Source organism: Zeus faber (assembly GCF_960531495.2).
Source record: "Zeus faber genome assembly, chromosome: 14".
NCBI lineage: Eukaryota > Metazoa > Chordata > Actinopteri > Zeiformes > Zeidae > Zeus > Zeus faber.
The window spans coordinates 16,972,089-16,995,531 of record NC_137200.1 but is presented as its reverse complement, the minus strand read 5'-3'; the positions used below and the strand labels follow the sequence as shown (position 1 = coordinate 16,995,531).

At 41.2% G+C, this 23,443-nt stretch overlaps 1 protein-coding gene across 1 annotated transcript; it reads left to right on the top strand.

Annotated features, from left to right (window-relative positions):
• Nucleotides 1-4,798: 4,798 nt before the first annotated feature.
• On the top strand, nucleotides 4,799-16,443 carry timd4 (T cell immunoglobulin and mucin domain containing 4; the record flags this gene model as incomplete). Its single annotated transcript, XM_080013456.1, has 8 exons — nucleotides 4,799-4,823; nucleotides 7,282-7,460; nucleotides 7,812-8,001; nucleotides 8,246-8,314; nucleotides 9,654-9,733; nucleotides 12,872-12,983; nucleotides 13,422-13,455; nucleotides 15,726-16,443. 8 exons carry the CDS (start codon nucleotides 4,799-4,801, stop codon nucleotides 15,808-15,810), a joined length of 774 nt encoding a protein of 257 aa, XP_079869582.1. The 3' UTR covers nucleotides 15,811-16,443.
• Nucleotides 16,444-23,443: the final 7,000 nt, after the last annotated feature.

The window sequence follows — 23,443 nt, the reverse complement described above, 5'->3', positions numbered from 1 at the left end:
GTATATATGTGTGTGTGTGTATATATATATATATATATTCTGAAAATGTGCATAATATTGACCCTTTTTTATTAAAAGCAATTTTCTATCTCTACTTTTATCAGCTTATTCTTACCCTATTTTCATGTATTTCATTATTTTAATTATTTAATTATTTTAGTTTGTAAATGCCTTTTACTTTGCTTTTATTGTTACTATTTGATGGCATTCTTTTAATGTGAGGCACTAATTAATGTAAGGCACTAATTTCCCCAAATCACTTCCCCCTAATAATAATTTACAAAACCCGGAAAACTAAAGAGGGTCACAGAAGGCATCTTTGTACCCCAGGAGGTTCTAAGAACCTTTGGAGGAACCATCCCTTTATTTTGTGTCTGCACTGCATGATCCAGGAACGATCGTAATATTTAAAACACCGTTCTTGAGGGACATTTGAGCTGAACGACAGAAGAGGAACATTCGCTGACATAACACCACGGTGATTGGTCGAACACATAAGCATGAGAAATACTCCTGTGAAAAACGTGAAAAATGTTGTTACTTAATTTAAAGTAAACATGACTATTTATACACAGTTAATTTCAAAAACATTAAATGTCAATGCCCTTTAAGGCTGATCATAGCATTACAGAAACTTGGAAAAGTTAACCTAACACAACTAAACTGGATCCTGTGTATTGCTGCCTGCAGCTGTATTTATTTATGAGGGGTCCAGCCCAAATCCATCCCTATTGTTATTGCTCGGCGTTTTTTATTTTTATTCTCTGCGTTTTTCGGGCTAAAAGTATCTGGAACACGACAACAGTACACAGAGATATGGTTGAAGTACATTTGGAGCATAAATGAGTGGAATCTCGTAATTTCATCAGTTTCAGGAGCGGACGGCTTTGTGACATCATCATCATCCAAACTTATAAGTCTAAGCTTTGTCGAAACCCATTACCCCCCGAGTCACTTGCGAGTGTGACACCTAGACAGACAACTTGAGCCGGTGCCACGTTTAAAGGAAACTAGGAAAACTGTTAACTCATGCTGTGTTTACAAAACCCTGAAAACTATAAATGTTCAGAGAAGACATTTCGCAAGAGACGCTATTCTAAGATCCATTGGAGGAACCGACCTTTCCTTATGTGTCCTCAAAATTGTGCTGCGTTTCAGAGAACCCCGGAAAAACTGTATTAAGTACCAAAGACGACTAAACTGGACCCAGTGTATTGCTGCCTGCAGCTATATTTAGTGGTGCAGCTCGTAGGGCTCTTACTTAACTGACATACCATTCGTAAACAAAATTAACGAGATGAGATTTACAGTAAGACCCTTTATGACGTCATCATATTGTTTACATAAATGTACAGATTCCGATTGAGAATGTCCAGTCCGACAGTGTCCAGTGTGCGGGGTAGACTCCGTTAGTTCTGTACTTGTTTCGAAATTACCAAACTATCCATTTACTTGTATATTTATGTAGCTTCTTACCTGGTAGATGTCGGTAGATCTGTTCAAGTTTAAGTTTAAATTCAAGAGATTATTTGTCACATACATATACATACGGTCATACACATATGCAGTGAAATGTCATACACCTGGTGATTACGCACAATAAGCTCTATAATTGATTTATATTTTAAAATGGTCCACATTCATTTCCTGGATTAATGCAAAATACAATAAAAAGCAATCCACAAAAACTGGTCACCACGTCCACTCGAAACCACTGGCCCTTAACCCTACCCCTAACCCTGGAAACGCAACTTACTGAAAATGGAATCCAAGGAAAAAAGTAAACAAATAAATAACATAAATTCGACTTTTATCGTAAATCGACATGAATAAGTCATAATTTATGAATACGAGATGCAACATCGCCTACTGTCACTGAGACTCCAGATGTACTTACATGCAAGAAGGTAAGTTATAATTACGACAAAATGTAGTTTAAAGTAATAAATAAACAACTTTTTAAAATAAACTTCATGTATAGACATTTTCCTACACCTAAACCTAACAAACTTTAATGAAAAGGCAGAAAGTGTTTGTGATATTAACAAAAAATTCCATAATAAGTGCATAACTAATTGGAAATTAATCTTAAAGTTCCATAAATGTTGTCTGCATTACAATATAGACAAGCCATCTATTAAAGTGAATTTTCCAATTGTACGTAATTAAGCGAAAAAATATAATAAAGTAGTAATTACAACTCACATATATATTTGTATTTTATTTATATTTATATTTAAATTCATATGTATTTTTATGTATTTATTATTATTATTGTTATGCAAAGTAATAACAAAAGTTGTTTTTGCTATTGTTACAAAAATAGCCGAAAATCTACGACAGTAAAGACGCCATTGTCCAAAAGTCCATTCGTCAAGTTCAGTATTCAAAAAATATATATTTTTTAAAAGTACCGAAGAAAAATACAGATAATTTTGTCCAGCTGTTTTAGACAACCGTTTAATAAAACAATTATCTGTCTTTGTGTTTTGTGATCTGCCCCTCTCTAGCTCCCTCTTGTCTTTGCCTCCCTCTGTCTCTGGCTCCCTCTGTCTATCTGTGCCTGGTTCCACATCCCTGTCCCTGCACAGCCGTCCCCAGTCAGCAATCTCACCTCCTGTCTCCACCTTCCTCGTCACTCCCCTGTTATTTAACCTGTTCCCCATTCACTCTGTCCTTGTGAGATCGTTGTTCGGTATTATTCTCTGTCATAGCCACATAGCCACGTGTCAATTCGTTGCCTGTTCCTGGACTTCGATTCCTTGCCTGTTTTCCTGGTTGCCTGCCGATAAGTCTGCCTTCGATGACTGTTCTCCTGCTTTTGACCCGTGTCTGTTCTTTAATAAACCCTTTTTTTTCCTTGCACCTACTCCTGAGCCTCCATTGTGTCCTGCAGTTGGGTTCACTAGACGGCATCGCTACATTATCAGACTTGTCTTGTCATTTCTTGTCAACATTTCCAAATTACACAACATTGCTTTACAACTTACAAACAAAATTAGGACTTTGAGCTCAGCTATTTAGAATTGACCTCTCATGACACAAATTATACAACTTTAGAAATTTAAATTCATAGTTCATGGTACTAACCCTGGTTGAAATGGGAATGTTTCATGCGTACGGTCATGACAGTTTGATTCGTGGAATTGCATGAAGGTAACTACATGTTTGTGAGTTGAGTTCATTTTGATGCATTTCGCAAAAACACCAAAATTCTAACACGTACCTAAAACAAATAAACTGGACCCTGTCTATTGCCGCTGCAGCTATATCTATTATACACTGATCAGCCACAACATTTAAACCAGTGACAGGTGAAGTGAATTACATTGATCGTCTAGTTCCAATGGCACCTGTCAAGGGGTGGGATATATTAGGCAGCAAGTGAACAGTCAGTTCTTGAAGTTGATGTGTTGGAAGCAGGAAAAATGGGCAAGCGTAAGGATCTGAGTCACTTTGACAAGGACCAAATTGTGATGGCTACACGACTGGGTCAGAGCATCTCCAAAACAGCAGGTCTTGTAGGATGTTTCTGGTGTGCAGTGGTCCCGACCCACGGGGGTCCCACCTTGCAACTTACAGGACTTAAAGAATCTGCTGCTAGTAGACTTGACAGAATTTGGTATAAAAAGGATATGGAATTGATGTGTTTAATAAGATAATAGAAGTAAAAAATTGAAGTGCGCCGTGGAGGGATGAGCCTGTGGCTAAAGGGGCTCCTCATCAGCCTCGGCTCATCGTAGTGAGGATGAAAGGGGCACGACATTGACCTTAGTCCTCATGCTCCCCTCTGCCACTACCTCCAAACTGTCCAGTTTTGGCCTTTTAAACCAGCTTGTTGAGCCTGTTGGCATTGCTAGCCTTGATTATCTACAGCAGCGGGTTGCACACGTTAAAGGACCTGAACCTCCTCAGGAAGAACAGCCTACTCTGTCCTTTCCTGTAGAGGGCGCCGGTGTTGTGGGTCCAGTCCAGTTTGTCGTTTATCTGCATCCCCTAGGAACCTGTACGAGTCCAATCCAATACCAGCTCCTTCCCGATGTTGAGCTACGGTTGTTGTTGCACCATCCAACAAAGTTCTCAACTAGACCTCTGTACACCTCTTCTTCGTCCTATGTCATGCACCCGGTGATAGAGGAGTTGCCAGAACTTCTGGAGGTGGCACGCTCCGGAGTTGTGGCGGAAGCCAGAGGTGTAGAGGGCGAACAGTACCAGTGACGGGACAGTTCCCTGGGGTGCGGTGTTGCTCGTCACCATGTCTAACTTGCCCCCCTGCAGGCGGACATACTGTGGCTAGCCAGTGAGGTGGTCATTGATCTAGACCGCCATATGGTGGTCTATCTGCATGGTTCCGTGGTCTTCCCTACCGCTCCGGATGGGAGTACGCTTGCTGCAGCAGGTAGATGATCCACGTTGTTGGATGTTGGCCTGGTACGCAAACTGCAGGGGGTCCAGGAAGTTACTCACACGGGACCTGAGGTGCTGCAGAACCAGTCTCTTGAAGGTCTTCATGATGTGCGAGGTCAGTGCCACAGGCCAGAAGTCATCGAGGTGCCGTTTGGGTTTTGGAAATGTTGGAGTTCTGCACGGCAGATTGGAGGGGAACTGGCGTGGCTCACGCCAGTTCCCCTCCAATCTGCTCACCATTCATCGTTTCACACTATAGGCGTCAGGTTCTTCGGCTATAACAAGACTCGCCAGGTATCCATTGATGAGAACACGGAAACAATACAGTGAAATAGAGTTTAACTTTGAATTGCTGATGAAAAGAAGATGATATGTTAAGCTGGACGGCGTCATGGTGGAAGAGGGAGATGAACAAAGTGTGTATAGTTTACGCAGACAGGCCTTTCACAGTTCAACTCTGGCAGCTGGAAAACATGGGGGACAAAGGGGCTGTGTTTCACCGTGGTCACACACGCATGCGCACACACAGACACACAAATAAACACACAGCACTTCTCTGTTGTTATGCACACACCCTTCTCTTTCTCTCTGTCTCTCTCTCCCTCTCGCTTTCTGTCTCTCTCTCCCTCTCAGACTGTCAATCTTCTTGTCCTCCTATCAACAGTAGGCTAGTTGTGTGGTTATGACCCTGACTGAGGCCCTCTGAACACAGAACTTGATTCAATGGATGATCATCCATCCATTTATTTTTTTTCCCCCCCTGCAAAAGCATCTTCCAATTTGTGTCCACGTTTCTTCCTCTTTTCACATCTAGCTCCATTTCGGACGCACGGCAGCTTTCGACTTCATTTGACTCTTGTTTCGGATATCAACTGAGCCCTTGCAAAGAGCAATATGCGCACAGTATCAAGCGCACATAGTAAATGAACAGTCTCAGTATACGCACCAAAAGATTTTTTCAAATCTTAAGAGGTTGAAAATTTTTAGACCCCCACATAACACATATCGACCTACTGTACAATGATCAATTTGACCGTTTTCCTCTATAGTGTGTTGAGAGCAACGATTGGTCAAAACAGTACCAAACACTAACGGATTCCATTCACGAACCGAGCGTCCCGACTCTTAAAACCGGGAATCGATCGTTCAATTGTGTCAGCTCATGTCAATTCGATCGTGGTGTGCTTTAGAGGACACGTTTTATAAACACTTGTGTTGTTGCCGCAAAAGAGTAAGTTAATCCTCAATTTCTGAGGTCCGTCTTACTTTATGGTTTCGCAGCGTTCGCATCTGCCGCCGCGGCAGCAGTTGTGTTTATGACTTATTTTCCATTTCAGTCAGCTTGGCCCCCGACTGGCTGTCGGTCTTCGCCACGTGACAATCCAAATTACGTGACGGCACGGTTGGTGATCGTGGATTGGCAGGAATTCCTGTTGATTCTGTACAATTGCAGCATAACCCCATATAGGAGAAGCTGGGCATGTCCTTTGTTCCGTTGAGTGAATCAAATCTTTAAGGAGATGTCATGAATTGCACACATTTGCACTGGGCGTCTGTCGCTCACTTTCCTCTCTTGCTCCTCCCACGGTCCTGCCAAACAACACAGATCCACTGTGGTGCACTGTACCAACTCCTACAGGCCCTGAGTGGACAACAACACACACACACACACACACACACACACACACACACACACACACACACACACACACACACACACACACACACAGTCCAAGGCAGACATCATGGCTGTCCTCTCTTGCTGCTATCTACTACGTTGGACCACCATCACACTTCTCTCAGGCAAGACCGATCACTAATTCACCACTAACAACAGAACTTCCTGTGTTTCTTTTTCATTTTTCTCTCTCGGGGGAGCGCTAGGCTGGTTGTTTCCTTCTGTAAAATTCCAACAAAATTTCAAGCCTGCTGCCGGTCCTGACAAAGAGCCAGAAGGTTCGAAAAAAAGTCGGTTGATGTTGTGTTGTGGCATACGAGCATGTTCTTTTTTTTTTTTTCTTTGATTATGCAATTTTCTGAAGTACATTTATCTGAGGAAAGGCTTTACGTCACCCTAAGTATATATGTTATTTTTGAATATTATTATTATTAATAATAATAATAATAATAATAATAATAATACATCTAAAAGGTAATTGTGATTTTCTGTCTTCGTCAAATTAAAAGTTGTCCATAATTTATTGCATGTGGCCCCTCTTGATCAGCTTGCTGAGAGGATTGATTTTGGCTTTATCAGCCAAAAACTCCAAAAGTACCAGTTTGAAGATTGAAGTGGAGTCTTGTTCAATCTGACTGTCTGGATTAATTTGTACAGAGCCCTGGAGGCGATATCAGAGGAAAAGAAAGTTGATTTAGTTCCCACAAATAACTAAATCATGCGCAGGGGCTATAATTTGCTACCACGAATAACATGTTTAGTTGGTGTTGTAGAAGCACAATTTGGTATTCACGGTTTGTGTTATAGGTGCACTTCATATGTGGTATTAGGAATATGAATCCACGTAAAGCAAAGGTCTAAGTGATTGATCATAACTCATTCTTGAACAAAATAAAAATTAACAGTTAACAAATCTCAATCCATAATAGGCTATAATCAAATTTATGTGATCGGTTGTGTGTTAATATGGATTATATGCCGAGACCATAAATTAATATTTAGTGCACAATTTAGTTCACAATTCATGGCAATTAAAGAGTTCTCTTTCAATGTCACCTCCAGGGCACCGTAAATGTGAGACCCCTGTGCTATACGAATAAATGTGACTTCACAAATCCTAAACCCAGCAATATTTCTGTAGCCAAACCTTGATCTGAATTTAAATCTGCCTCTCTTCCCCTGTGCTTTGAATCAAGCCTCCTGGTCGCCGTTGGTTTCTTCCTTCAAGGTGCCTGAGGGAGGCACCGCCTCGCTGTCTTGCCAGTACTCCGTGAAACGCTTTGGCCTCAGTCGTGTGTGTTGGGGCAGAAGCTGTGGAACCTTCTGGTGCAGTGACATATTGGCTCAAACTGATGAGAGCGGCGTCATCTCCAAGGTTACATAATCCAACATTCGGGTTATGCAGTGATATCAATACACAGTATGTCTTAGCTGGATGTTATCTTTCAATGTATTGTGACTACTACACCTCCACATATTATCCTGTTTACATTCCAAAATTCCAATAATGTAGTAGATTTATCCCTTGAGTGTATTGAAAACCAAAGGGGATGGATGGGAGGTGTACGTCTATTTGAAGTTAAATGTTCTCAGTTTGATCACTTAATCTCACCAAAATGTCTCTCCCCATATTTAGATGTTTATGGATTAAGGCTCGTAGTTGGAGGCTAAGCGGCGATGAAGCCGGTAACTTACTGGAACTAATTATTGCCCTCTCTTCCGTCAGGTGACGGACCGCTACAAGCTGACGGGAGATGTTCTGGACGGACAGATGGACCTTGCCATCCTCAATGTGAAGCGTACGGACAGCGGGCCTTATTGCTGCAGGGTGGACATTGATGGAATCTTTAATGACAAAAAGGTGGTCATGAACCTGCGCGTGGTCAAAGGTCAGCATCCACTTGGAATAAGCCCAGGTGAATGTATAGGCCCTACTGACTCGCTCGTCTACAATAGGGCAAAACACACCGATAGAAAGCTCCGTCTCAGCATTTTCTTACCATTGTCGTTGTACGTCTTTAATCTCGATACACTGCCACTGGTTTGATGATGCCCGATTCAGAAATTAAATACAAACATTACTGAAATATGGGTAAATTAAGTCAAAATCTTGAGTTTGTTTGATAGAGGTGCTGACATGTAATTCATTTTCTCTTTCAGCACCAATGACCACATCTCCTCCAACAACCACAACGACTGAACACATTACTACACTGCCTACTTCCACAAGTAAGTAGATGTGCTGTATTTTGGCCAAGGCTCAGCCTCAGCTTATATAATAAAAGATGTTAAAGAGCAACTTGCAGGCTGGTATCCCCAGTGAATTAACGGTTACCAAATCACTTTCAAATGTATTTTCTTTTTATTTTTTTACTTGGAATTACAGTTGTACTCATGCATATTAGCCCCGGCCACCTAAAAATCGTAACTTGAACGTGACGTCCAGGAGGGGAGCCGGTCAAGTAGAAGAAAAAGAGAGGAGCACCTCTTCAGGAGTGGAGTGCTGGTTCACTCTAGATTCAGATGTATTCGTTTTCCTTTGCTTCCCACTTGAACGAAACGGAAAAACAAACCCTGGGCACCCCTCACCGCGTCGCGTGCGTCGATCCGTCGCTATGCGCCTTTGAGCCCATGGCCTACATCGGCTGCACCGTGGACACGCTGTCAGGATGGCCGAGCGGTCTAAGGCGCCAGACTCAAGGTGACAAACCTTCCTGCAAAGGGGATTTCTGGTCTCTGAATGGAGGCGTGGGTTCGAATCCCACTTCTGACAGGATTTTGGCGGGAAGTCTAGTAAGCACAAGCTTTGTGCTACTGCTAGCGTGCTGATGTGTCCTTGAGCAGGACACTTAACCCCCTTACCTGCTCCCTGGGCACCTCTACATGGCAACCCACTGCTCCTAGATACGTCAGATACTAGGATGAGAAATGCAGAGGAATTTCCCCGTTGCGGGACTGACGAGGGTGCAATTATAAATAAAAAAGTGTTGCATGTTTTTTACATGCAACACTTTTTTTTGCCCTTGCCGCCTGCAAAATAATTTTTTTCTCTATTTTTTCAAACCGTCTTCCCCATTAGCCCAACATTTTTAATTGATAAATAAAAAAAAATGTACCTGATAATGCTTCTTTAACCATGTGGATATTGCTTTCAGCTTCTTGCTGTGTCATTTGTATCAGTAGCGTAGTCCTGTTGTTAGACAGGGTCATCTGGTTTGTATGAGTCTGTTACAGTGCCCTGACTGGCTGCCGTAACGGAGCCAGTAGACACTGTCTCCAGAGGTTAACACCCTGGCAGGAATTTAAAAAAGGGAATTGATATAAAAGTCGTTTTTTCTATAATTTATTCTATTAACTGAATGGGCTTCAGTTTGTTGCTTTAAACCTGGAACGCCAGTATTTTTTTTGACCTAAACCATTTTTTGATCATTGGGAGTCTGCAGCTGTCTTCTCGATACTGGATCAATTGAAAAGATTCCGCTCACTTGGGTTGACTCCCTGATACTGGTCTAGACACAGGAGCCTGCGATAATTTAAAATATGTTTCATGTAGTGTCTCTCCCACTAGATAACTGGAGAAACATTCTCTCCTCCCACCTTGATCTGTTCAGACGAAATGCCACCATTCTGCATTCGGGAACAGTTATTGTGAGTACATACAACTGGCCTATCTTGTTTTAACAATCTTCATGTCCCTTGCTTATAATACTTCATTGCTTTCCACTAAAAATCAATCCTGCTGCCTTGATATTCTGTCAACAGGCATTTTCAATATATATGTTTCAAATTGCATGGCCTCCGATCTTCTAGAAATCGTCAGCACATCTCTTCTCTCAGGTTTCTTCCCACAGGCCCTGAAAAATGCCACCATCAAGCCACCCTTAAAAAAGAGCAATCTAGACACCTCACTAATGAACAATAACAGGCCTATATCAAACCTCCAGATTTTCAATAAAATCTATTGAAAAAGCAGTTTTCAAACAGCTGAATAATTTCTTGGCACTACACAACTGATTTTATGTCTGCCAGTCAGGATTTTGACCACACCACAGCACTGAGACCGCTCTTTTGAAGGTCTTCAATGACATCCATATAAACACAGACAGTGGCAGAATTTCAGTCTTAGTATCACTGGATCTCCGAGCTACATTTGACACAGTCGACCACAACATATTACTAGACCGACCGGAAAACTGGGTGGGACTTTCTGGCACAGTACTAAACTGGTTTGAACCCTACTTAAAGGACATGAACTACTTTGTGTCTATAGGTAATTACACATCTGAGCGGACAAAGATTATATGTGGGGTTTTCCAAGGCTCCATTCTGGGGCCTCTTCTGTTTAACATCTTCATGCTCCTACTGGCTCAAATTATGGAAATTAACAAAATATGTCACTATAATTACGCAGACACACAAATTTACATTACCATATCACCAGGAGACTAAGGTTCAATTTAATCACTGAGCAAGTGCATTAAACAAATCAACGATTGGATATGCCAGAATTTTCTTCAATTAAACAAAAACTGAAACTGAAGTCATCTTTTTTGGAGCCAAGAAAGAACGACTGAAAGTGAGCGCTCAGCTTCAGTCGGTCATGTTAAAAAGCACAAATCAATCCAGAAATCCTGGTGTAGTCATGGACTTGGACCAAAATTTCAACAGCACATTAAAACCATTACAAAGTCAGCCTACTATCACCTTAAGAATATATCAAGGATTAAAGGACTTGTGTCTTAGTATTTGGAAAAAACTAGTCCATGCATTTATCTTTAGTAGACTAGACCACTGTAACGGTGTCTTTACAGGTCTCCCTAAAAGATGGATCATACAGCTGCAGTTGGTTCAGAACGCTGCTGCTCGAGCCCTCACTAAGACCAAGAAAGTGGATCATATCCCTACAGTTCTCAGATCTTAAGACTGGCTTCCTGTCCATCAACAAATTGATTTCAAAATACTATTGTTTGTTTATGATGCACTGAATGGCTTCGGGCCAAAATACATTTCTGATCTTCTGCTACGTTATGAGCCATCCAGACCTCTCAGGTCGTCTGGGTCGTCTGTTTTCTGTCCCCAGAGTCAAAACTAAACATGGAGAAGCAGCGTTCAGTTTTAATACACCACATAACTGGAACAAACTCCCAGAAAACTGCAGGTCTGCTGCAACTCTGAGTTCTCAAAAAATCAAGGCTAAAGACTTTTCTGTTTGCCACTGTCTTTTACTAAACCAAATTTGCGGCTTTTGAATCATTTCTTGCACTGCACTGTAACTTTTATTACTTGATTTTATGCATTCTATGTATTATATTTTTTTGCTTTCTATACCAATCAGCCACAACATTAAAACCAACTGTCTATATTGTGTAGGTCCCCCTTGTGCTACCAAAACAGCTCTGAACCGTTGAGACATGGACTCCACAAGACCTCTGAAGTTGTCCTGCGGTATCTGCCACCAAGACAATAGCAGCAGATCCTTTAAGTCCTGGAAGTTGCGAGCTGGGGCCTCCATGGATGGGGGTTGTTGTTCCAGCCCATTCCACAGATGCTTGATCGGCTTGAGATCTGGGGAATTTGGAGGCCAAGTCAACACCTTGAACTCTTTGTCATGTTTCTAAAACCATTCCTGAACAGTTTATGCAGTGTGGCAGGGTGCATTATCCTGCTGAAAGAGGCCACTGCCATCAGGGAATACCATTGCCATGGGGTGTACTTGGTTTGCAACAGAGTTTAGGTAGGTGGTACGTGTCAAAGTAACATCCACATGAACGCCAGGACCCAAGGTTTCCCAGCAGAACATTCTCCAGAGCATCACACTGCCTCCACTGCCTTGCCATCTTCCCATAGTGCGTCCTGGTGCCATCTCTTCCCCAGGTAAACAATGCACACACACCCGCCGATCAACATGATGTAAAACAAAACATGATTCATCAGACCAGGCCACCTTCTTTCATTGCTCCATGGTCCAGTTCTGAAGCTCACATCCCCATTGTAGGCGCTTTTGGCAGTGGACAGGGGCACTCTGACCAGTCTGCAGCTACGCAGCCCCATAAGCAGCAAACTGTGATGCATTGTGTGTTCTAAAACCTTTCTATCATAGCCAGCATTACCTTTTTCAGCAGATTGTGCTACAGTAGCTCTTCTGTGGGATCAGACCAGACGGGCCAGACTTCGCTCCCCACACGCATTAATGAGCGCCTGAACCTGTCACCGGTTCACCGGTTGTCATTTCTTGGACCACTTTTGGTAGGTACTAACCACTGCATACCAGGAACACCCCACAAGACCTGTCGTTTTGGAGATGCTCTGACCCAGTCGTCTAGCCATCCCTTGTGAAAGTGGCTCAGATCCTTACGTTTGCCCATTTTTCCTGCTTCCAACACATCAACTTCAAGAACTGACCGTTCACTTGCTGCCTAATATATCCCACCCCTTGACAGGTGCCATTGGAGCAAGATGATCAATGTCATTCACTTAACCTGTCAGTGGTTTTAATGTTGTGGCTGATTGGTGGTATTTATTCTATTATCTCCTATTATCTCTTTATTTTTATCAAATTTTTATCAAGTGGGTTTTAATTTGAACTCTTTAATAATGTATTTTAAAATGTGTTTCTTTTGCACTTTTTCTTAATGCTTTTGATGTAGAGCACTTTGAATTGCCTTGTTGAAATGGGCTGTATAAATAAACTTGCCTTGCCTTTTCTATTTCCTTTGTTTTTTGTTGCTGTCTATCTACAGTATTTTCTCCATCTCTCTCACCCTTACTCTCACTCTCTATCTTCAGATAGAGGACTCTCTCCCCACTCTGTCCCTGCAGATAAACGTGCCAGTTCTCTCTCTGTGCCTCAGTCTGTTGCTGCTGCTGACTGGAACGTTGCTACTCCTGGCCTTTAAATGTATGTAAGGGTGGCTTCTAGCAACTTTATAGAAATTATCATCGAATCTACTATTTTAAATACATTATGCATTTCTATTTTTTACATGTTTTTCAAAAAATTGATTAATTGCTATCATCAAATGTGTGATGCTGCTGGGGATTCCTTAGTGCTTAGTGCATTGTACCGAGGTAATTAGCTAATTCTTCTGATGTCATCTGATTATGTGGAAATAAAGTTCAGTTGAATGGCGGCAAATTGGATTTAAATATCAAATCGAACACTTCCATTGACAAAAACATGCATTCTCTTACCTGACATGAAATTTGCAAAATGATGACGACTTTTCTTTGGGAAAGTAACTAACTAAGTAAATTAAATCATACCAAAGAATGCTTTGCACAGTTTAACATCACAATCATCGTTAATGAAGCCTTCCAACTTGTTTTTCTCATTCAGGTGGAATCCATAGAAGAGCGTCAATGAAAGGCTGGTGAGTAGAGCTTAGCTTCGCTTAGGCCGAACTTGAACTTGAACTTGAACTTGTTCCGACTGCACGACTTTTGCACCAATCTGGCTGACAGAAAACAACCTTGTTGAGTTCGGCGACAATAAAAGCCCTCATCGGAGCTCCATCGCTGCATGCTCCAGTTGCCGCCGCTCATTCATTCCGAAGGGGTCAGCGCCGCGCCGTGAGCTGATATTGAAAAATATGTTTGAACATATTGGCGGAGGATGTTGTAGTGTGATATATGAACGACGAGTCGAGAGATCGGCGATGAGCAACAGCCAATAAGAGCGCGAAAAGGAAACCGGGATGAGGAGTAATGTACAACCATATACAGTGGGGCAAAAAAGTATTTAGTCAGCCACCAATTGTGCAAGTTCTCCCACTTAAAAAGATGAGAGAGGCCTGTTATTTTCATCATAGGTTCACTTCGACTATGAGAGACAGAATGAGAAAAAAAATCCAGAAAATCACATTGTCTGATTTTTAAATAATTTATTTGCAAATTATGTTGGAAAATAAGTATTTGGTCAATAACAAAAGTTCATCTCAATACTTTGTTATTTACCCTTTGTTTTCAATGACAGAGGTCAAACGTTTCCTGTAAGTCTTCACAAGGTTTTCACACACTGTTGCTGGTATTTTGGCCCATTCCTCCATGCAGATCTCCTCTAGAGCAGTGATGTTTTGGGGCTGTCACTGGGCAACACGGACTTTCAACTCCCTCCAAAGATTTTCTATGGGGTTGAGATCTGGAGACTGGCTAGGCCACTCCAGGACCTTGAAATGCTTCTTAAGAAAGCCACTCCTTCGTTGCCCGGGCGGTGTGTTTGGGATCATGGTCATGCTGAAAGACCCAGCCACGTTTCATCATCTGATGGAAGGAGGTTTTCACTCAAAATCTCACGATACATGGCCCCATTCATTCTTTCCTTTACACGGATCAGTCGTCCTGGTCCCTTTGCAGAAAAACAGCCCCAAAGCATGATGTTTCCACCCCCATGCTTCACAGTAGGTATGGTGTTCTTTGGATGCAACTCAGCTTTCTTTCTCCTCCACACACGAGAAGTTGAGTTTTTACCAAAAAGTTCTATTTTGGTTTCATCTGACCATATGACATTCTCCCAATCCTCTTCTGGATCATCCAAATGCTCTCCAGCAAACTTCAGACGGGCCTGGACATGTACTGGCTTAAGCAGGGGGACACGTCTGGCACTGCAGGATTTGAGTCCCTGGCGGCGTAGTGTGTTACTGATGGTAGCCTTTGTTGCTTGGGTCCCAGCTCTCTGCAGGTCATTCACTAGGTCCCCCCGTGTGGTTCTGGGATGTTTTCTCACCGTTCTTGTGATCATATTGACCCCACGGGGTGAGATCTTGCGTGGAGCCCCAGATGGAGGGAGATTATCAGTGGTCTTGTATGTCTTCCATTTTCTAATAATTGCTCCCACAGTTGATTTCTTCACAACAAGCTGCTGACCTATTGCAGATTCAGTCTTCCCAGCCTGGTGCAGGTCTACAATTTTGTTTCTGGTGTCCTTTGACAGCTCTTTGGTCTTGGCCATAGTGGAGTTTGGAGTGTGACTGTTTGAGGTTGCGGACAGGTGTCTTTTATACTGATAACGAGTTCAAACAGGTGCCATTAATACAGGTAACGAGTGGAGGACAGAGGAGCCTCTTAAAGAAAAAGTTACAGGTCTGTGAAAGCCAGAAATCTTGCTTGTTTGTAGGTCACCAAATACTTATTTTACCGAGGAATTTACCAATTAATTCATTAAAAATCCTACAATGTGATTTCCTGGATTCTTTCCCCCCATTCTGTCTCTCATAGTCGAAGTGAACCTATGATGAAAATAACAGGCCTCTCTCTTCTTTTTAAGTGGGAGAACTTGCACAATTGGTGGCTGACTAAATACTTTTTTGCCCCACTGTATATGGGATGCATGTAATGTGCATTCAAATAAAGCAATATTAGGTGTTTTTGTTGCAGGTTGCATTGTTGCATTTGGGATTTACAATTTACCGAAGTCTCAGGCACGTTTGTGTGAGACAGCCGCTGTCTCACACGGCTCTCACCGCTCGCCGGACGTAGGTTGAACGTTCTCGTCTGGGACGCATCCTGTACTCTGAACACGTCCAAGAGACAAAAGAACACTCTAAAATCTGTGAGCTTCAATTTAACTGGCGTGGAAGGTGGCTGATGGTTCACATTGTTAAACATTTCCGCTGGTGTAACGACTCTCTGTCCTCTCTTTTAGTTTCTCATCCAAGGAGCCGCCTCACATCATCTATGAAATAAGAATGAGGAGACCTGTACAGGAAAACATCTACACCTTGGACTAAGGTGTGAGGAGCAGCTCAGTCAAACACCTAGACAACACCACTGTACATTTTCCCAATCCCCCCATTTAACCGATGCCATTGACTGTGACTGTCCTTTTTGTTGTGCTGGAATTCGCAGGATGTTGATACATTCAAACTACATGGACACACAAACCAGCAACCATGATTGTACATTTCCATAAGCTCAGATTTACTTTTTTAACACTACATGCTGGCTGCCCCCTGCACACCAGGTGGAACGTATTTCCACCCTGATAGATTCAAGTAATAACAATTTTACATCACAATCCTGTAAGATGATGCTGAAGGTCAAGTTTGTTTTTTTGTTTTTTTGTTTTTTGGGGGGTGGGGGGTTGTCAAATATTCACATGTCAAGAAAATGCAACTAGTCTAGTTTATGTGATATGGGTGAAAAAATTTTAGTTTCTTTGGCTTGGCTTATAACAAATTGAGTTCAGTTCTGCTAAAATCACAGGTTTAGTTTTAGTTTATATTGTAAGAATCCTATTTTCAGTCCGCTGTTTCATTGCCTCTCTGTATCCTTACTTGCTTTGTCCTGCATACTTGTCATTTCATAATAATAATAATAATAATAATAATAGTAATAATAATATAATTTTTGATATTATTATTGATACAATTATTATTATTATTATTATTATTATTTTTATTATTTTTTTATTATTATTATTATTATATGTGATATTAACATTGTTATATTAATTCTTGTCTTCACCATTTGTAATTATAGCTAGTTTAAAAACTACGTTGGGCTAGAAAGGGCAAAGTGCTGTGAACAGAAGATGGAAGAAGCTACTGTAATGCTAAAACATACTCTGGAATCTGTTAGAATTTATGTGTTGATGGATGCTAATAAAAGCATTTTTTTGACTACAATAGACTGAATTTTGTTTCGTTTTTTACTTATGCACACTCAAATAACGGCAAGAATTGTAACTCTCTATAATGTACTCAGTTAATGTAAATAGTGATTTCAACTAGTGTATCTTGGTTGAGTGTTGCTTGCACTACAGTTTTAGGTTACTCTAATATGTATTTTTCATAAAGTGAGTGCATTAGGCCAACCTAGTTGTTTCAGGACGCTTTAATTCAAAGCGAACTATATATTGGGCATTAATTAATAATAATAATTAATAAGGGAATTTTGTCACAGTTTCAAAGCATTGTATATCACAGCCACAGCCGGCTAAAGCCTCTCTATAAATAAGTAGCACTAGCAGAGTTAGAGATTTTATTTTATTTTTGTAAACAATAAGAAAGCAAACAGGAAAGAGATCCTCATGAGATAGACTAGTCAGTGCAAGAGATGGGTCATTTAGCTCGGCACCTTCATTTGCCTACTTTTAAAAAGTTGGACGACTTGACTTGACGACTAAATAAATTTCATTGATCTATCCAAACCTTTATGTCACTGATGCAGTTACGTACTCCTCACTCAGCAGCCTGTAAAAAGTGGTTTCAATAAGTGTATCTTGGTAAAGTGTTTTGCACCATGGTTTTAGATACGTCCCACATGTAATAAGTTATGAGCACTATTTGTAACGTAAATGCATTCGGCCAAACTGGCATTTTCAGGCCCTTTTACATTAAGTCCAGCAACACTAAAATGGAACATTTACCCGTGTCTGCACGCATAGGAATGTCATGGTCAAATTTATCAAATATATTGTCTCCTTCCACCAACTCCATCATATTGTGTCCTTCCTGCAACAACCTTTTTGAGGATTTTGGAGAGAAAAGGAAGTTTAGAAATGGGAGTATAATTATGTAACTGAGTTTGATCAAGGGTGGACAACACTTGTTGTCTTAAAATAATCAGGTACAAAGCCTGATACAAGGTAATGGTTGATGATGGACAAAAGACTAGGACCAATGACTGGAATGACCTCCTTAAGAAATATGGTGGGGATAATGTCAATTGGACTGGATGACGGGTGCAGATGAGATGCATTTGTAAAAGTTGTTGTAAAAGCTTGTAAAAGCTTTCAACACCATCGTCCCCACCAGACTGGCTGTCAAGTTGTTGGAGCTAGGATTGAATGGTCCGCTGTGCACCTGGATCCTGGACTTCCTCACAGGCCGCCCCCAGGTGGTCAAGGTGGGGAAGTACATGTCAAGCTCCCTCACCCTGAATACAGGATCCCCCCAGGGCTGTGTCCTCAGCCCCCTACTGTACTCCCTGTACACACATGACTGTGTGGCCAGGTCCAGCTCCAACACCATCATCAAGTTTGCTGACGACACCGTGGTCGTGGGCCTGATCACCGACTGCGATGAGAAGGCCTACCGCGAGGAGGTGGCTGACCTGTCACTCTGGTGCCAGGACAACAGCCTCCACCTGAACGTCAGCAAAACCAAGGAGCTGATTGTGGACTTTAGGCGTGGATCACAATCGAGGACGCACGCGCCGTTGTGGATTAATGGGACTTCTGTCGATAGGGTGAGCAGCTTCAGATATCTGGGAGTCCACATCACAGAGGACTTAACATGGACTGTTCACACAGACACTCTGGTGAGAAAGGCGAGGCAGCGTCTCTACCACCTCAGGCAGCTGAGGAAATTCCGGGTCTCGGTGAGGATCCTCAAGTCCTTCTACTCTGGAGCAGTGGAGAGCATCCTGACAGGCAACATCACTGCCTGGTTTGGGAACTGTACTGCCCAGGACAGGCGGGCCCTGCAGAGGGTGGTGCGTTCAGCTGAACGTACCACTGGAACTACCCTCCCCCCCTTGCAGGAGTTATACACCAGGAGGTGTAGTAGCAGAGCCCGTAGGATCATGAAGGATCCTCATCACCCCAACAACGGACTGTTTCAGCTGCTGCGGTCAGGCAAGCGCCTCCGCAGTCACGCAGCGAGAACAGAGAGACTGAGACGGAGTTTCTTCCCTCAAGCCATCAGAACTGTCAACGCTGACCTCACCAGGGGTCCTAACTGAGCCATGCACTAGGCTCCACTACCTACTGTACTGTATGTAGCATACTGTACCGCATACTGTGTCACTGTTCAGGGTTGTTCGTGATGCCGTATTGCTGCGCCGTACTGTTGTATACTGTGCTGTATTATCCCAAACACTACCTCACACTATTCACATTCACATGCCACTTTAATTCACATGCCACTTTAAATGCACATATCTGTATATACATAGGCATATTCCTTCTATCTATTCCATTTTATTTCAATGTATTCTTATTGTATTTTATTCTATATATTTTTTATCTTATTCTATAAGTATTCCACTTACTGTATTACGTTTTAGGAGTCAGTTAGTCGGTCTATTAGAAAGGAATTTTCTACTTTTTATTTTATTTTATTTTTTGTACTTTTTCCTAGGACTTCTTGTGTGCTATCACCGGGTGCGTTGCATTACATTTCACTGCATATATGTATGGAAGTATGTATATGTATGTGACAAATAAAAATCTTGAATCTTGAATCTTGAATCTTGAATCTTGTTGTACGACAATGACCCCAAGGGAAAATCAGCAAGATGTAAAACGCAACTACCACGACTAAAATGGACCCTTTGTATTGCTGCCTGCAACTATATTCATTATTATTATTATTAGGGGTCCAGCCAGCAGGGTCAATCCACATATGGAGCAGATATTAGTGAAAAACCGAACAACTATTAATCCAAATATTCAGTTGGTCGTGCTTGACTGACATGCCACTATTCATAAACAAAATAAACCAGATGAGATTGACAGCAAGATGCTTCATGACGTCATCATACTATGTACTATAAATGTGCAGGTTCTGATGCAGAATGTCCAGTTGGACAGTGTCCAGTGTGCGGTGTAGACTCCCTCACTCTGTAGTGGTTCAATGTGACCAACTATGCATTTTACGTATATATTTATGTACTTACTTTCCTGGTAGATGCCTGCAGATCTGTTTGATTGATATTTTTATCTCTTTGCTCCCGATTACTTTGCCTAAAAAATACGAACAAAAAGTAGTCCACAAAAACTTGTGGGACTGAGTGCTGCATCCAAGATCCAGTGAGGCGTCAGAAAAATATGAGCTGTGCAATGGTAATTACTCACAGAAATACCGTATAATAACGTTTTTCGTGTTTCATGGAAAGCTACCTCATTGAAAATGTAATCCAAGGAAAAAAGTCACCACCAAAATTACGTACGTTCGACTACTATCGTAAACCTACGTAAATACGTTATCATTGATGCAGATGAAACCCAACTTCACCTACCATCACTGAGACTGCACATACAACAAGGTGAGTTATAACAATGAGAATATTTGGTTTTAAGTAAAAAATTTACTTTTTTTGTTAAAGAAATGTCATGTACATACAATTCCCTACAGCTTAACATAGCAGATTTAGATGAAAAGACAGAAAGTGTTAAGCTTTAACAAGTTCTTCCATAAAAATTCTAACGACAAATGAATGTTAAAGTTCCATATGTTGTAAAATACAATAAAGTAGTAATTACAACTTACATGGATTTATAAGTAAAAGTAAAGTAAAATGTTATTATTTTGTTGATTATTGTTATAAAAAGTAATTACAAAGTTTATTTTTGTTATTGTTCCAAATGCCGAAAAATAGCCAAAAATCAAAGACAATTAAGAAGCCATTGTCCAAAAATCCATTCCTCAAGGTCAGTCACAAAATGTAAAAAAAAGTTATATGGAAAAAAAAACTCCACGATGTCACACCACAATGTTTGATGTTTGAAAGTTTAATTAATTGTGATGCATTTCACAGAAACCAAAAAACTGTAATATGTACCTAAAACTAATATACTGGACCCTGTGTATTGCTGCCTGCAGCTATATTTATTTATTATTATTATTATTATTATTATTATTATTATTATTATTATTATTGTTATTATTATTAATAATAATAATAATAATAATAATGATAATAATAATAAAGATAAATAAATTGTTGGGATGTATCACAGGTAGACTAGGAAGCTGTTCCAATGCATGGATGATCATAAAAACAGAAGAACCAAACCTTGAAACCACAACTTGATAAAGTGTGTGATGTATATTGGGTTCAGCCTAAGGGAAGCCAGCGGTTTAAAGGTATTCTCGGGGACCTGTTAATATTTAAAGGGGACCTATTGTGCAAAATTCACTTTTTTCGTGCTTGTGCACCTACATTTGGGTCTCTGATGGGCCTAGCATGGTAGCTGCTCTGTTGGCTGCAGAGACCAGCACAAATCTTTTAAAAGAAAGAGGAATTAATACCAACTGCCTGTGACGACAACCGCATACAATGGAAATGTAAGTATTTGCTGCGTAATCTCCTCCGCCTTTCTCCAAACTAAACCATAGCTGTATTCATTTTACTTATTTTATTTCCCAATGTTTCCGTAATTGAATGACACAAAAATAAAACAAGCGCCCTCGTATCCCGCGGTGCTCTAAGCTCTGCGCTGGTCCGGACACCGCAGTGTGGGAACAAACTCTTAAACGAGGCCTTGTAGATTCAAGATTCAAGAGGTTTATTTATCACATACATATCATACATATATAATATGAGTGAAGATTCAGCAATTGCATTGATTATGTCTCACCTCAAATTTGTTAAGAAAGCGATTTTAGCATAGTGACAAGGTGAAATCGAAAATGAAAGTCTACAGAGTAAATGAAACAGAGCCCAGAGTAAAGCTCGAACCCCAGTGGCTCACAGAACTAGGGGCCTGGCTGCTCATTTACATTTAAAGCTACACATATAGAAACAGCCCATTTTGGAACGCTATGGTTTTGAGGTATGTCGGAATGGCTTGAATGCCTAATCTGAGTGGTATTTTCAGCTAGAAATTTCCAAAACGTGTTCTGGGGACTGTAGTTTCTTCATGAATTTGATGTGTTGATGAAGAAGGAGTGACCGCTGACGCTGACTTGAGTAAAATAATAGGTTTATTACAAAAGAACAGCATCGGACCAGACTTTCCATGGACGTCTAGGAGAGAACAGAGCCAGATGGATTCTCTGTCGAATGAAACTCGGGCGGGTGCTTTTAGCTTGACCGGAGACAAACGTTGACCATCTGATTCCCCTACATAGGTCACCGTTCACATTTCACCTCCCTTATCACCGGGACCCCTGACAATGGGTTCTCTCTCTCTCTTGAGACCCCTGGCACCGTCTGTTGATAATAATCTTATACAATGGGTACCGTCTTGGGACGACACACATTCCAAGACACCTCAGGACCTCAGAGACCAATATTAACTTGTTGAAAAGGAGCATAATAGCTCCCCTTTAAGGAGAATCGGTTATATCTGGTAGATACTGATACACCCAGATTGGTAGTCCCTACTGAGCCTCAGGTGACTCTAAATGTAGGTCACACGATCCCATGGGCTGGACATTTAGGACAGGCTAAAACCTGCTATCGCATCAGCCATGTTGCTGGCCTTGTTTGTACAGAGATGTGCAGGAACATTTTAAGACATGCCACGCCAATTGCGGAGCCTTGACCTGATTGGCCCCTTGGATCGGTGAAGGCAGGGTAGCAGCTACATAAGCAGCCAAAATGGCCGACGGAAGGAGGGAGACCCGACACGTGCGGAGAACAGAGAGGGGAGGAAAGTTGGAGAGCAGGACCTGAGCCACCAAAGACTTTAATTATGTATTGTACCTAATTTTTTCTATATTTTGGGGATAATTGGAAATAAGTGCCAGTGTGGCCATCTCGTACAAACCTCACAACACGGGGCATGGACACTTATAGTCGTGAGATGTATTCGCAGGAATTAAAGAAACTACAACCTGGGCTCCAGATAAACCCTTTTTTACCACTGTCCTGAAAAAACGATTTTAACACAAGTGAACGCAGGCGTCCCAAATTATTAAATAATATAATAAATAATTAAAAGTATTTAAATACATAATAAAAAAAATAGAAAAGGTGAATCGAGGAGGACCCAGATCCGGTAAGGGTTAATAAGAGTCTGTTTCGTGGCTACAGCCATTTCCACTGAAAAGTCTTCCCGCCATAAAGTGATTTGTATTTATATTTATTTATACTTATTATTCAAATTATTTATATTATTTCCGCCGTACACCCGTCATCTGCTCAGCACTATTCTGAGCCATGCCCATGCAGATATACTTTATTGATCCCCGGCGAGAAATTGCAGCATCACAACCGGTCACATCAAAATAGGAACAAATAATAAAGTCATAGGAATAAAAGTAGGAAAAAAAACAATGGCAATATGCAATAAAAACTAAAGATTAAGTAGGCCATAGAAAATCTGGGAATATAAAATAAACAATAATACTAAATAACAATAAAATGTGTCTATAACAATGACCTCATAAACCTAAGAATTAACAGAAAGTAATGAAATAAACCAACCAGGAGAAAACAACAATCCTATGAATATATAACGAGAAAAAAAATCTACAAATATACACGACTATGCTCTTCAAACCAGCATCCTGTTGTGACATCATCGCTGGTTCCTGCAGCTGCCATGCTGCTGAGAGGCCGCATGGCGACGCTGTTCTACAGCTAAGCACAGCCCGGAGGATTTAAGGAATATCTCAGAAATGCACTGTATATAATAATGTAGAACGTGGTACATTCCATTCTCTCTCTCTCTCTCTCTCTCTCTCTCTC